This window comes from Dipodomys spectabilis, unplaced genomic scaffold (assembly GCF_019054845.1).
Source record: "Dipodomys spectabilis isolate Male_0828 unplaced genomic scaffold, ASM1905484v1 ptg000157l, whole genome shotgun sequence".
Lineage (NCBI taxonomy): Eukaryota > Metazoa > Chordata > Mammalia > Rodentia > Heteromyidae > Dipodomys > Dipodomys spectabilis.
Window position 1 is genome coordinate 9183575 of NW_024870834.1, and position 16221 is coordinate 9199795.

At 37.0% G+C, this 16221-nt stretch overlaps 1 protein-coding gene across 3 annotated transcripts; it reads right to left on the reverse strand.

Annotated features, from left to right (window-relative positions):
* Positions 1–364: 364 nt before the first annotated feature.
* On the reverse strand, positions 365–10666 carry Gpr65 (G protein-coupled receptor 65). Of its 3 annotated transcripts, XM_042692776.1 has the most exons (3): positions 10588–10666; positions 4431–5550; positions 365–1315 (listed from the first exon to the last, which is right to left on the reverse strand). In XM_042692776.1, the coding sequence occupies exons 2-3, from the start codon at positions 5091–5093 to the stop codon at positions 1280–1282; spliced, it is 699 nt and encodes a 232-aa protein (XP_042548710.1). In that variant the 5' UTR covers positions 5094–5550; positions 10588–10666; the 3' UTR covers positions 365–1279. The 3 variants fall into 3 exon arrangements, with proteins under 3 accessions (XP_042548710.1, XP_042548708.1, XP_042548709.1); XM_042692774.1 differs by lacking the exon at positions 365–1315 and having other exon boundaries at positions 3011–5550; XM_042692775.1 differs by lacking the exons at positions 365–1315; positions 10588–10666 and adding an exon at positions 9545–9615 and having other exon boundaries at positions 3011–5550.
* Between the last annotated feature and the right edge of the window lie 5555 nt (positions 10667–16221).

Here is a 16221-nt window from a genome sequence, read left to right on the forward strand (position 1 = left end):
GCCTGGAAGGCTCAAAGCCCTGAGTTCAAAGCCCACTACTGGAAAAATTCTTCTGAAGAATTATTTGTTGACAACAATAAATAAAACCAGATGGGGCATTATTTTAAATACCAAGAAGGTAATTTGTATTCTAGTTAATAATTGTTGATACCTTACAAAACATTCCAGGCATGTGCTCAAAGGGCACAGAGATTTAAAGGAATGTGTGTGTGTGTGTGTGTGTGTGTGAGAGAGAGAGAGAGAGAGAGAGAGAGAGAGAGAGAGAGAGAGGAGAGAGGAGAGAGGACGGGGAGAGAGAGAGAGAGAGAGGAGAGAGGAGAGAGGAGAGAGAGAGAGAGAGAGAGAGAGAGAGAGTGTTGAGGCAAATTGTGAGTGTATGTTATGTTTGCTTGTTTCCATTTGAGAAAATCTTCTGATTTCCTGACATGGGCACCTGATAGACAAAGAAGTCTATTGTCACAAAAGCCTGCTTGGGTCAGGATGTTATAGTAGAAGTTATGTTGCCATAGCAACTGGTGGATGGGATGGGTTTTACCAGAAAAGAACAGGGCCCCACGCATGGATGGCAGAATTGTGACTGTGGTTACTGGGTAGAAAGCAGCATTGAAGAAGATGAAAGTGCTGTAAAAAGAAATGGCTACATACTCTATCAGACACTATTTTAAAATCAAAACCACCAAGCTAAAAATAAGTGAACTGAGTTAACAAAGTAACAACAGGCAAATGGTAAGTAATTATTTGTCTAATCATTCCTTTAAAGAATAGATAATATCCTGGAGAAAAACATCGGTCAGTTTAACTTGAAAAAGAAAATAAAAGGAATAAATAAGTTTGGGTAAATAGATTTACTTCAGATGATCCCAGAGATAATATTATCTAATTTAGACAGAAAAAGTTGTTTTTTTAAAATATCTTTTAAATTGCCCTCCATCCATAAATATTTCCCAGACATGGTAAGAAAACTAGAGTTTTAAAAATCTATATTTAATGTCTTCCTGGATTGTCTGTATAATTAGCATTTGTTACATTCTGAATAACAAAATTCATAGTCAAATATGTTTTAAAACATTCCTTTTTTAATATGAATCACCATGTCATGATAAACATCCAAGTGGATGTTTATCCATGTGCTGAAGTTCATAGTGTGTCTCCTCTCAGAGCAGATGCTACTGAAAAGAGACCCACAGCACCACAAACCATGAAAGTCCTTGAGTAACTTGAATGGATGTAGTTAACCTTCTGGAAGGAGTCACTCAAAGCAATGTCCTGGGCCAGCTTCTCATAGTTCCTGTCTCTTGGGCAGCTGTCCGACATGCTGATGAAGATAGAGCAATTAAGTAATACTGAGACAGCTCACCACAGGCACAAAACATTTGTACATCAACTGGTTACAGAAGCAGGTATCCTGCAGCTTACAGAAACTGAGCCGTGAGAAAAATCATGAAACATTTTCAAACTGCTACTAAAGTGAAGGGCCTGCTGCTCCAACTTAGGTCTTCTAACACCAAGATTCCGCATATTACAGCTAGAAGGTGTTTTCTCTTCCAGAAATACCTTCTGTTTCAGGGGGCTATCTACTTATTTACTTATTTTCGGGAACCCTAAGGCTCTGTGGGAAACCATGGATGAATGCATGGAGAATGAATGAGGCCAGTTGAAAACTTCTGGTTGTGGGATGGCTTTGGCAGAGTGTGTCTAACCTTCTGCAGTAATCCTGTCAAAAGACAGGAATGAGTGCGAGTGTATATTTTACCGATTCCTGGTGTTTTGGATTTGTTACTAAAGCTTCTTATCTTACTGCTTCCTGATACCCTGTTATCTACCACACAGGACAATGTGGCACTATAAAAGCAAGGGTAAAGGAGACATCTTGGGTTTAATCATGCCTGTCCATTAAAATTATTCCTTGTTCATGTTATTACTGTCCATTTAAATTAGTCCTTGTTCCATGTTATTAAAAGATTATGAGTTGATAATGCATGGACATCTTTTCATCTGTCACCCCAGTGTATGCTCATTGGAACTGGAATTTATTAATTTAAATTTATTTTTTATAAATTTTCATTTGTTGTGTAAAGGGGCTTCATTTCAACACATCAATTATGAATATGATATCTCTTGATCATTATCACCCTTTCTATCTCTCCCGACATTTATTCCAGCTTCCCACCCCCATTTCCTCAAATTACCTGGTTCCATTACTTGGCTGTACATGTACTATTATGACTATGGTCACCCACCATTCCTGTCTCCATTGGTCCTTCTTTCTTCATAATAAGACATTTTAATGAAGAATCTAAAAAGTTTTTTGTTTTTATAATGAAAGAGCTAACTGTCCAATGTTAGTCATTTTAGATCATGCCTACCATGTTCTGTCCTGAACGCTATGGGTATCCTGTCTTATTAGTTCTTCCATGACTGACTCTATTCTGAGAGAAAAGACAGGCTGCTAGAAGTTTTGGTGACTGACTCAATTGGACACTAATCCTGTAACAACTAAATCAATGTTTTGCTGCTGTCACTGACGAGAACATGGGTGTTAAAGTGGCCCAGATTTGTACTGGCCATGTCTGTTTTCATAGCCAATCAAAACAATTGAATCAGCTTATTATTATCTATATTATTAATTATATTCCCAGAGGGGTTGGTTAAAGAAATAACTCCCTGACAAGTCCAGCAGTTATACTGAACAACTCTTCATGCATATGTTTTTGTTAAGCATATTCTTGGCCTCAAGATCTATCTTCGCTTTCAGCCAGTGGTGCATCCTGGGGTTACGCTCTTAATCTGACTTTCCATATGTGGGCCCAGTCGTTTCTGAATCTTTTACCTTTAAGCATATTCAACTTACATGCTGCCAATAATTTACCAGTAATTAATCAAATAGCTCATATTATTTTAATTACTCGGCATTTGCATGCTATATCTCTAGTACCTAAGTGTTGTGTGGGTATGTCTCAGAATGTAGACAGCCTATTAATTTTCTAAAAACGTCATGAACAACAGCATGTGAAGAATAAAGAATGCACCAAAGCAAGGTGGCTTTTTATTGTATACACATTGTCCCAGAAGACCTAAGTGGAAAATTACTATCATTTATTCATGAACTGATTTTTCACTAGTGAAAGGATATTAATGTTTCTTCTTATCAGGGTTCTCAGGAGCACAACAGTCAGCATCAAGATATTTGTTATCTGATCATTTGTGGAGGAGTTAAAGGATAAGAAAGAGGTGAGATGGAAGGAAAAAGAGGAAAGATTAGGATAAAAATCTTAAGAAAAATGTTTATCTGGTTCCTACTTAATGAGGCTGGACAATTTCTACAATGAAGAAACAAATAGTATACTTATACTTCCCAACTTCTCTACGTTTGAAATGAAACCTCTGAATATAAATTTTGCTATCACTATTTATCTGAATATAAGTCTGATAATTTCAACTTTCATATACTCAACTATAATTTAAAATCCAAACAAAGCTCAGAGCTTATTCACTTTTTCATCTTATATAGAAATCTCCCAAGCTTGGTGGCAAAGGTTCTGAATGAATGGAAACTTCATGAAGGTACCACAGACAATGCCTTTTGTAAACCCTGTTGTTAAAGCAACCCTTTGTATGAGGAGTAGGTTCAATAAACATTAGTGAATGATAATCTTAGAAGCAGTATTTAGTAACTCAGGTTTCTGGACACAGATAAATATCAGTGATAGAACTGATAGGTGACAACCTGAAATACAGAAGCTAACCATAAAGAGAAAGCAAGAAACATCATAAAACCAGAGATGCTACTGATTTAAAAATGAACAATCCTATACAGCTTATTAGCTCTGAAGAACTGTACCACAGATTCAATGATGGATAACATTAATGGCACTGATTCAAAGCCACTAAGAAAATACTAAGTTTTGCTTCACATACCTCATTAATAAGTGAAAGAAGTAACTGTACAATATACATTACAAATATTTCCATTGAACAAGACTGAAACATTGGCATAGAACACCTAATCCTTTTCAAAATGGGATTTTGATTACATCACACCACGCACCCTTAATCTTTCCCACCCCTCAAAACCCTTTATTCTATTCTAGGACTTCTAATTGCATGGTATCTCTTGTAGATGTAGAAAGCATGTGTTTCCTTTGTCTTTGTGCTCTACTATGTCTACAAGCACAGGACTTTAATATATTCCACATATCTGATCTTCCTGTCTCTGTGACAAAACAGTACAGGATTGGATCAGCAACACAGTTTAAACTAGTTAATGCTACAGTGATTCTGTACATTGTAAAAGTCTGCTTTCCAGACTTGTGGTCATCAAAATTCACTTCCCGTTCCAAAATGCAGCGAATCAGCACCATCACATGAAAGGGAGTAAAGCACAGGACAAAGGTCAGTGTGATGCTAATGAGCAGTTTTATGATTCTTACTTTTTCACTGTTTTCTGTGGCTTGATTGTGCCGCACAGCTTGGTAGACTTTCTGGTTGCAAACCATGATGGTAGCCAAAGGTATTACATACCCCGTGCATGTCCTGAACAGGTTGAGGTTGATCTGCCACTTCTCCAGTGGATATTTGTCATAACATAAAGTGAAGTTAGACTTCTCGGCATCGCAATATTCAACAGTTGTCTCATCTTTCCATAAAATGACTGCATTAAAGATGGACTCTAATATCCAGACAGACAGGCTGACCATGAAGGCGAACCTTCTTGTCCGTAGAAAAGTAAACTTCAGAGGGTAGACGACTGCTAAGTAACGATCGATGGCGATGCAGGTGAGGAAAGCCGTGCTGCTGTAAAAATTCAAGTACATCAAAAAGGCACTGCCTTTGCACAGGGCAGGGGAGAAAGTCCAGTTGTCTTTATTCCAAGTATAATCAATCCACAGAGGCAGAGTTAATGCATAGAGCAAATCTGACAGTGATAAACTGAAGAGGTAAATTCCTAGTTCATTTGCCTTCTTTGCCTGCAGGAAAGACACACCGAGAGACCCAATATTGGCAGGAATGCCAACTATAATCACAAATGTGTAAACAATTGGGAACAAGTAGTGATCTAGTTCATGTTGCTCTTCAACACACGTGCTATTCATGGCTTCTTTTTGTGGTGGCAATTTACATTAGTTCTTAGAAGGTACCCAGGAAAGCAAGGTTTACCTTGTTATCATTTGACAACCTCAATTTCTGATTTACTGAGATTTCTTTTTTTTTATTATTCAATTTTCTTTTGGTTTCTAATGTTCTAGTCAATTCATCAACACTTTTAAAGGGTGGGCAAAGGGAAGTTTTCTCCAAATCAGTCTTGTGGATGTGACAATCCAGGCTGTGGGCAGTTGGCTAAAGTGAATTCAATGAGCAGGATTCTGCATGTTCGTTGTCACTGAATGCTGACGAATCGCCAGGGTCAGCTGGGGTACCCCTTAGCTTCCATAGAGAATTGGGCCAATTTCTCTTCTTCAGTCTCGCAGGAGATTGGGAAATTCATATAAATATGAATAGGTAAGGCTTTATCTTCAGAGTTTGACACAACATTTTAAGATGTCTTTGTTTCTGTAATGAGAGATGAGCTAGAATAGGTTAGATGTTTTCAAGACACAGAATCTCATAACAATTAAGATTTTGGAGCAGTGTTTTATTTATTAAATATGTTGAAAATGTTTTAAGTTACAATAAAGGTATGTAAAGTGGAGAAAATTACTTAGTTGACCTCAGTAAATAAAAATCAAGGTGAGATATTTCACCTAACTCAAAGAAGAATTTCCCCCTGCATGTTGGATTAGAGAAGATATTTCTCACCAGGCAAAGCTATTCTAGCAGTTAAGGTAGAAAATTCAAGTGGGGCCTCCTCATGAGGTGGGTGGTTTATCGAGTAGGGATCTTCAAGGAAAAAACTGGTAAGAGCATGAGGCAGGGCATCAGAACTGCTCCCTTTAAGTTCTGTTGAACTCCAAGCACAGAAGACCTGCCTGCACAGAACATGAGAACCATGTCCAGAATCTAGCTCATTCTTAAAACAAAATAGAGAACTAGAAGGTCTTTAGACCTTCTAATGTTATTGCACCTAGAGATATGAATAAAGTGTGAGAGCCTTTTAAAGTGAAAGACCACTTTCTAAAGAAGAAAAGAAGTGTGATGGAAAAAGGAAGTGTTAGATGAAGGGGATAAACAGAAAAGCTGTGCTCATTCGGGAGGCACTTGGCTGGCCTACAGGAAAGGGAACTTCTGGATCACAGAACTGAGGCACAAAGTTGGATCTATACAGGTAGGAAGGGGTCATTTGTTATCAGGATCTTCTGTCTCCTAGGAAGAGGCAAATCAGAAGATAACATAAAAATCTCGACAGATGTTAGCAGACAGCACAGAAAAGTTAGCCAGTTCCTTACATAGTTCTGCCCACTTCAAGGAAACGAATGTGCTCGACTTCATTAGTCATCAAGGAAATGCACAACCACAATGAAATACCATCACACACCCCAGAAGACCTAAAATGGAGGAAAGGCAAAAAATACCAAATGCAGACTACTGCATTCTTGTTGATTGGGAAAGTATTTATGCTTATGCATATCATATAACAATTTTACTTCTAGGTATATGTTTTCTAAAAATATTTACATATGTTTGTTAAACAACACATACCAGAATCAGAATGTCCACAGTAGCACTATTTGCAGTATCTGCTATCTCTAATGCCCCTTAGCAGTAGCAAAGATAAGTAAATTGTGGTATATGAATGTAAGTGAACTCTATACATCAGTGAAAATGAACACATTATTGCCACATGCACTGACCTATTTAGAAGCTCACAGATGTAAAGCTGAGTGAAGGAAATCATATGAAGCTAATCTGAGTATGCTTTGCTTGCTGAAATTTATCAAGTTGTATGTTTAGCACGAATATACTCCATTTGTATATGATGTCCAAAATATACAAAGAGTATATGCATTCATCTGCATAAATATTACAACTATAAAGTAAAAAACTGGAGCTAAGATTGTATGGGTTAGGATGCAAAGCATCTTGGCAAAGAAGCAGTATCTATTTGATATGCAGATAGAGTACATATGCCTTGCTTAGAAGTATGACTTTACTTCTCCCCTCATATAAAAGTCAACTCAGAAAACCCAAATAAGCAAATGATTTAATTATTAAATCATCATATAATTAAATCTATTAGTTAACTTTAATCATTAAATAATTTGTTTATTTAATGATCACAGAGATATATTTACCAAAGATATAAGTTTATTGCCTAAAGCAAGTGAATTCTATGCACCTGGAAGAAAGAAATACAAATTTTCCCTTCAGGAAGCATTCCTCAGCTTAGGTTGCCAAGAATCCCAAGAAGTATGACATTCTTAAAAGAGAGAGAGGAGAGAGGGAGGGAGGGAGAGGAGAGAGAGAAGGAGAGAGAATACAACTTGGGAGCTTGAGTAGAAATAAGAAATTAAAAAAAGGCTGGGAAGGTGGCTCAGTGGTAGAGTGCTTGCCTTGCATGCCTGAGGCACTGGGTTCGATTCCTCAGCATCACATGAGCAAAAAGAAAAAAGCCGGAAGTGGCGCTGTGGCTCAATTGGTAGAGCGCTAGCCTTGAGCTGAAGAGCTGAGGGACAGCGCCCAGGCCCAGAGTTCAGGCCCCACGACTGCACCCAAAAAAAAAAAAAAAATCTTAAAAAAAAAAGAAATTAAAAAAAAACTAGATCCAGATAGATTTTGAGATTAAATATAGTAGATATGGAACACAAAAGAAGTGTGCTTAGTATGTTTAAAGAAAAAGAATAGGGAATGTGAGCAGAAGAGGAAGGAGCAAGAGAATATAAAAAAGTGATCATGCATATTTAAAAATATTAACATATACTTTCTAGAAGTAAAAAAATGCAATAAGTGCTTTTGAAATAAACAGATTAGTTCCAACTGATGAGAGACTTGGTGTGCTCCAAAATAGAATTAAAGAAATAACCAAATATCAATGTTAAATATATGGGAAAGTCAAGATCAGATTCCATATCAAAAGTGCACTTAGTTGGGTGCACTTGACTCATGACTATAATTCTAAAAACTCAGAGAAGTCCACTAGAGTCCATCTCCAAACTAAGCAGCAAGAAAAGCATGGGTGGAGGCTGTGTCTGCCTCAGAGGGATTCATAAATCCTTACATTTATGAAGCCCGTCAGTCCTAGATGGGGTTAACAGCAAATTAAAATAGAAATCTAAAGACATATTTACAACCAAACAGAAACTAAGCAAAAAAAGACTTGGAAATGATGGATTGCCTACAAAAGAAAAATCTTAAAGTGATAAAAGTCTATCAACAGCAGAAGGCAGAAGATTACTATTTCCAAGTTGCTAAGAAAATATGCCATCCTAGGATTATTCCCAAATAGAACTAAATTGTAAGGACCAGAGGAAAAAAAAAACTAGACATTTTTATACAAATCACTATTGAGAAAATGTGCTCCCATTCTTGATTTAACACAAAGGGTAAGTTTTGTTTTATGGGTCAAAGTTAGATCTAATTTATAAATATAGATGCAAACATATACGGGTTTATATGCATATATAATACAAACATTAACTGAAGTATGGTAAATGCAGGGGAGTATTCCAATGGCCTAACTCCTTTAAACAAGTTGTTATTATAATGTAACAAAATGCATAATAGGAAGCTGTAATTTGAGGCTCAGAAGTGAAGTCAAGGAGAAGGGGTAGATGAATGAAGAGAGAAAGGGTGGAGAATTCAGTCACAATATTCAATGTATCTATATCTATATATCTATCTCTATAGATATATAGATAATGGACCTAGGAAAATTGAAGGGATGGATGGGGTTGGGAGAGAGAGAGGAGAATAATAAAAAGATGTTTTACTCATCAGCTGATATGTTGAATTGAAATCCTTTGTACAACTACGTAAAGACAATTTCAAAAATAAATAAAAAGCAACATCTCATCTAAAGGCTGTAACAAAACAGGTAAAGAATACTATGGCAAAGTGTGAGATACACAAAGGATTAAGAAAGCTTCTGAGGATGGATGGAGTCCTCTCATAAATGCTCAACATCACCTCTACAACAAGGCTTATGCAGCTAGCGACAACACCGAACAGCGACAGTGTCCCGAGAGAATGAACAAGCAGGTGCCACTTCCTCCTTTGCCCGTGTTATGCACTTGCTTTTTAAAATCTCTAACAAAGTAAGAGAGAAAAATGATTTTAGGAGGGATGTTTAAAGTTCTCAGTGGAATGAATTTCTTTAGCGGCTGAGATCATCTCCTGCCTTGCCCCAAACAACCACGGACTGAATGGCTTTTGAAGCAGGGTCCTGGCTGTTGCATCACAGGGTCAGTAGAAGCTTGTGATTATGAGCCTGGATTCTGTCAACAATGATAAAGGCTCTCAATAGCTACTGAGGGATCTATGACCCCGTATGTTTCTTCTCTTCAGTTCCAGTTTCCAAACGTGTAGGTTAGCACCCACGTCATAGGGGTTGATGTGGAGGTTAAAGAAGACGACCCACTCAGCAAAGAATCCAACACAGGGAAAATTTTACCATATAGTAGTGGTTCCTGTTGAGTCAATGACAGTCAGTAATGTGTTGTTCTGTGGCTGTCTGCTACATTTCCTGGAAGGAGATTATCTTTGACCATTTGGGCAGAGCACTCAGTGTGATTTCTGTAGTAACACCTTACACTGATACTACTGGTTATATATAATACTCCATAATTTAATGGGCATGGATCTTAAAATTCAGAGGAACAGGTAACAACTCCTATTATACATGCTATCTTTTCAAATATCACTTTGGTGACTTTAATCAAATTTTAATAAAAAATGTATTTAAAACCAGCACTAAGAAATTTGGATCCTTTCTATGCTTCTTGTAATTTTTATTAACCAAATGTCCTCCATCAAAGATATTCTATAGTATCTTAAAGCATCTCTAATCTTAGCTAGCTCTAAAAAATAATACAAATCCCTGATGACTCATAGAAACGGCCTTCCTATACTGTTCTAAAAAAGAAAAATGCTAACTTTCATTTACCAGTTTATTAGCTGCTTATCAAGCCTCTCTGTTTCAGACATTGTGATAGTGGCTTAGAAACTTATGATCACAATCAGTACTTATTGATATTGGAAACATCATTTCCAATTTTACATTTCTTGATGGATATAAAAAGTATTTTTGTAGATTATTGTACAGAAGAGCAAAACAGTGCTAGAGAGCTTTGTAGCTAGGAGATGGTTGATTTCTTCCTAAATCACGCAGCTTGCCAATTATACCATTTCCTGAGAAGGATGTGGAGGACAAGCATCCTCCTTTTGTATATCCATAGTTTTACCTAACTTGCTCTAAATTTAAATTTTGACATCCTTTTACCACTGACAAAGTGGAGGAAACCATGTGTCTTCCTCATTTCTTTTCCTTTCTCATCAGGCGCGGTATTTCAACACTTACACAGCCTAAACCAGCGAAGATGCCATGATCATTCTCTTCAATTCTAGTTTCCACATGGGTATGTTAGCAACCATAAGCATGGCAAAGAAGCCTCTCCACTTGTAAACCTTATTGAATGTTTCTAATCTTCTACTTACCTGTTTCTTGGAGTGATGGTTTTGTTGACCGGGGAGGCTGATAAATCGGCTTGCATCAAGAAAAGAAACCAGCATTGTGAAGGGGGCAGGAAATTGCACTCACACTTCGTCACGAACCAATGAGGAAGCTGAGCCCTAGTGAGAAGCCTCACATTGACCAAGTTTGAAGGAAAGGGAGTCTCTTAAATTATTTGTAACCCTTTTAATTGGTCATTTACTGCAGTACTTTTTATGTCCTTTTCTCTTTATGTCTTTATTACAAATACATTAGACATGTTTTTCTTAACAGAATCTAGACTCAATCATTGTCTATCATATCATCAGGACATTATAGTGGGAAATGGATAGGACTTGGCTATTACTCAAAGAGGAAACTATCAAGTGAAGGAGGGCTATTCAATTATAAGCAGGATGCAATGGAAATGCAGATGACTCTAAAAAATGTAATGTACAAGTAGAGTAAGATGAGTTTGCTTGGATATGTGAGATAGGGCAGGGTATTGTAGATGAAGTCAAGGTGATCAATTTCCTGGGAACAAGACATAAGAGGAGGAATGGGGGTTGGGTGATTTATAGTGGATATTGTGTGGTTTAATAGCAGTATGAGAATGGAGTTTGGAGGAGGTTAGGGTGACCAACTTTGTAGTCCTATGGTTTTTCCTTTTGAGGGATTATTTGGCTCAGCTATATAATATTGGAGAACCATTTTCTCTTTTATTTTCCCCTAAAGCCCGTTGAACAAGTTGGCTTAGGCAAATAATTGCATGAACCTTGAAATTTCACTTGAGAATAATATAGGTATTTAAAAAAACTCTTGCAGTGATTTGATAAGTTAAAATTTATTGCTAGGTCTATAAGTGGTTTAATACAAAGTGAAATGAGCTCCTAGAACTTCATACTTTTGAAATGTAAAAAGGTAGACATTAGTCTTCAAATGTGTCATCATAAATTTTTATTTAAATTGAGGGGAGACTATTAGTTTACAAGGCAGGAATTGACTTGGGATGCGTTTTTTTTTTTTTGGGTCCGGTCGTGGGTCTGAACTCTGGGCCTGGGTGCTGTCCCGCAGCTCTTCAGCTCAAGGCTAGCACTCTACCACTTGAGCCACAGCGCCACTTCCGGCTTTTTTTCCCCCTGTATATGTGGTGGTGAGGAATCAAACCCAGGGCCTCATGCATGCAAGGCAAGCGCTCTACCACTGAGCCACCTTCCCAGCCCATTGGGATGGAAATTTTAAGCTTAATTTTAGAGTTAATTGGCTGTGTGTTTGTAAAGAGAGTAAAGGTTGATACTGGTGGTTTGGCTTTACCCAGGGATAGGAAAGGAGAACTTGTGATATAGCCAAGATCTTTCCATTTTGGAGTTAGTCAGGGTATGAAGAATATCAACGTTTCTGAACTTTAAAAAAATTTTTATTTTGTTGTAAAGATGCTGTACATTAGTAAGGTAATGAGTACATTTCTTGTTGGGCTTTGCTACCCACTCCTGAAACTTTTTTTTGTGGGTCTTTCTTGACAAGAATAAAATGTAACACATTTAACCAGGTGCTGGTGGCTTGTGCCTGTAAACTTTGCTACTAAAGAGGTTGAGATCTGAGGACTGTAGTTCAAAACCAGCCCAGCCAGAGGCATAGTATGGCTCAAGTGGTAGAGTGCCACTTGAGCAAAAGGACAAGTGAGAGAGTGAGAGTCTTGGGATCAAGTACCAGTAATGGCAGAAAAGAAGTGTAAAGTGCCCAAGAGTTTGCAAAGTATACAGTGACTTAAAATTCAAAATAGGGTATTATTGAAATGATGAAGAATTAATACACAATATGGAAGTTTAGTAACAAAACTTCTAAACATTTACAAACATGAAAGTAATGGCTTTAGTTTACTCATGACTACAATCCAAACTTTTCATTTTTTACTTGTTTTTTTTTTTTCACATCTGCTTCCCTGTAGTTTCTATTTATGGGTGTTTTATGACTCACACAGCATCTTGTTTTATCTAAATAGACTCTACTTCTGCTTTTAGGGAAAAAAAGTATTTTTATACTAATAGGAAATACCTATGTATTTTGCTGTTCAAAAAAAAAAAGGATGTAGTTAAAGAACACAAGAAATACAACTAAACTTTAACTTCCCTTTATTAAACAGGAGAAAAATTATGACTAACCTACTATAAAAATGTGATAATTTCACACAATAAGAAATCTAGCAGCTGGTTTCAAATTGGCTTCTTGGGTAGCCCAGAAAAAATTCGTAGTGCTACATCTTTTTTTTTTTTTAATTTTTAATTATAACATTGATGAATAGATGGACATTTCAGAGCCCAGAGGCCCAGTGACACCTGATCAGGTTAAAGGTAAGACCAGACTAATTTTCAGCTGTTTAGATCATGGGCATTATGGAGTCTATCTTCTTGTCCATTCAGTTTTCTGGTAGGCATCAGACTTTGGTCATCCGCAGGGCAGTGGGCTGCACACAGGAACAGAGGAAAAGAATGTGGATCTGCCTGGTTCCAACTTCTCCACAGGGCAGACAGTGCTGGGGTCCCGTTCTGCTGATGAATGGTCCTTTGTGTGGCCACATCCTCTGTCTGGCGCAATTTCACTTGTGAAAGCATCTAAATAGGAGAGATTTTGAAATACTACATTCTTCTCAGCCTCATTTCTTTGTACCCAGCCCTCACATTCAATGAACCATTTTGTATTGAGAGGACATTCTTGACCAGAAGTTAGGAAAAGGGAAAAGAGCATTGTGTGAGTTTAGAGTTGCAAAAGTTGGAAGCAACCGAGTGGAATAGAAAAGTCTGGGGCAAGCTGGGTGCCAGTGACTCATGCCTGTAATCCTAGCTACTCAGGAGGCTGAGATCTGAGGATCATGGTTCAAAGTCACCGGGCAGGAAAGGCCATGAAACTCTTATCTCTAATAAACCACTCAGAAAACTGGAAGTGGCACTGTATCTCAAGTGGTAGGGCGCTAGCCTTGAGCTGACAAGCTGAAGGACAGTGTCCAGGCCCAGAGTTCAGGCCCCACAACCAATCAAAAAAAAAAAAAAAGAATAAAAAAAGAAAATCCTCAACAAAATGCAGTAAATAAAATTCAACTAGAAATCATTTACTGTGATCATGTGAGATTTATTCTGGAAATACAAATGTAGTTTGATAGACAGAAATCATGAGTGTAATCTGTCACATTCTATTGCCCCAAGAGATATAGGAATTTATATGATAGATTCACATTCTTTTGTGATAAAACTTTCAATAAATTAGGTGTAGAATGAATGTTCTTCAATATGACAAAGGCCATATATAATAAGCCTACAGCAGCAGCACTGTAAGTGGTAAAAATTTGAAAATTTCTCCTTAAAATCAGCAATAAAATAAAGATGCCTACTATTGTCAGTTCTATTCAACATAGTAGTGCAGTGCTGACCAGAGCAACGAGGCAAGAGAAAAACACATAAAAGGCATCCAACTGGAATTGATGACTTAAATTGTCCCTTTTGGCAGATAACATGGCCATCCATATAAGAAACTCTAAAAATTCCCCACAAACCTGTTAGAACCAGTAAATAAGTTCAGTAAAGTAATAGAACATAAAAGCAACAACAAAAAACCATAGAGCATCTATGTACTAACAATAAACTATCTGCAAAAAGGTTAAGTGAATAATTCCATTTACAATAGCAGCAAATAAATTCTAAATGAACTTTAAATGTAGGAATAAAGTAAAACCAAATGATGAAAGAACTGAACATGGAAAATTATGAAACATTAATGACACTATTAAAGTTATAAATAAATGAAAAATATCCTATTGGTGGGTTGAAATATTATTTCTTTGTGAAAATGTCCAAATCACCCAAAACTATCTACAGATGTAATGCCACTCAAAATCCTGATAACATTTTTTCCACAGACATTAAAAAAAATCCTAAAATGTGTATGAGACCACAAAAGACTCTAAACAGCAATCTTGGGCAAAGAGAACAAAGCCTGAAGAATCACACTATCTTACTTCAAAATCTACTGCAAATTTGTAATAATCAAAATGACTTGAAACTAACATAGAAACACACAGAGACCAGTATAGCAGACTGGAGTGTCCAGAAATAAATTGCTGCATTTCTTATCAGTTGATTTTTGACAAAAGTACTATGGGCATACAATGACAAAGACAATGTCTTGAATAAGTAATATTAAGAAACTGGGTATTTACATGCATAAAAATTAAACCTTTTGGGAGGGGATGGTAGGGGGAAAACAATGGAGGGGGTAACAATGTTCAAGAGGAAGTGTACTCATAACCTCACTCATGTAACTGTAACCCTCTGTATAGTAGCTTTACAATAAAAAAAAAAAAGAAAAAAAAAATTAAACCTTTTTCTCATACCTTATAAAGATAAATCTAAAATGAAGTGAAACTTAAATGAAATACTTGAACTTATATAACTACTCGAAGACTTGGAGGAAAAATTTGCTGACAACAGAACGGACAATATGTTTTTGACCATGATCTTAAAGATGCACAGACAAGAGAAATGAAACAAGGCAGATGGGATCAGCTTAACTAAAAAGGTAAAACGCATATGTGTGGCTGGGTGCCGGTGGCTCACGCCTATAATCCTAGCTACTCAAGAGGCTGAGATACGAGGATCGCAGTTCAAAGCCAGCCTGGGCAGGAAAGTCTGTGAAACTCTTATCTTGAATAAAGCCCTAGAAAACTGGAAGTGGCACTGTGGCTCAAGGGGTAGAGTGCTAGCCTTGAGCTCAGGGACAGCACCCAGGCCCAGAGTTCAAGCCCCATGACTGACCAAAAAAAAGCATATGCTTATCCAAGGAAGTTATCAACAGAATAAAGAGACAACTTATAGAATGAGAGAAAATAACCATATATCTAAGAGACTAACATCTATCTATATATATACACACATATATATATACACACATCTATACATACATATACATATATCAACATCACATGTCACCAGGGACATGCAAATTAGAATTGCAATTTTTTGAGGTATGATTTCATGTCTGATGGAATGGCTATTATCAAAGAGAGGGAAGATATAAATTGATACAGCCATATGAAAAACTACAAGGAATTCTCAAAACAAATTAACATGGAACTGCCATATGATACAGCAATACTTCTACTGGGAATGTATCCAAATGAAGTAGAATCAGCTTTGTGAGAAAAGCTCTTTTCTGCCAAAGTAGTGTGCTTCTTTTTGTTAATCTTGAGAAAACTTTTTCTCATGGGCTCTGCTTTGGCTAGGTGGATTGGCTCTTCTTAATTACATTTTAGTTACATCCTTTTCCTGAGTACTTTAATAAGACATCTTGTTAGAAGCTCCTCGGATTTTAATTGCATCCTATTAATTAAGACACATCTTTTATTTTGCAGATTGTGAACCCGAGCTCAGCCAATAAGAGCAGAGGGGCAGGGTCTGTTGGGTTAGGGATAAAAAGGTTACCCTCCCTGTTCTGTGTGTTGGCTTGACAGATTTTTAGTTGATAGTGCACGCTTCTGAGGAAGTAAATTTTACTTTGTCAAGTTCCTTTACAGCTGGTGTCCTTATTCCTGTGAGACACTCCAACATCCCATGCTATTTCTTTTTTTTTTTTTTTTTTTGTCGGTCGTG

Bases quoted from the DNA above. Each gene is read 5' to 3' on its own strand.
- Gpr65 (XM_042692774.1), bottom strand. From the start codon at position 5,093: ATGAATAGCACGTGTGTTGAAGAGCAACATGAACTAGATCACTACTTG.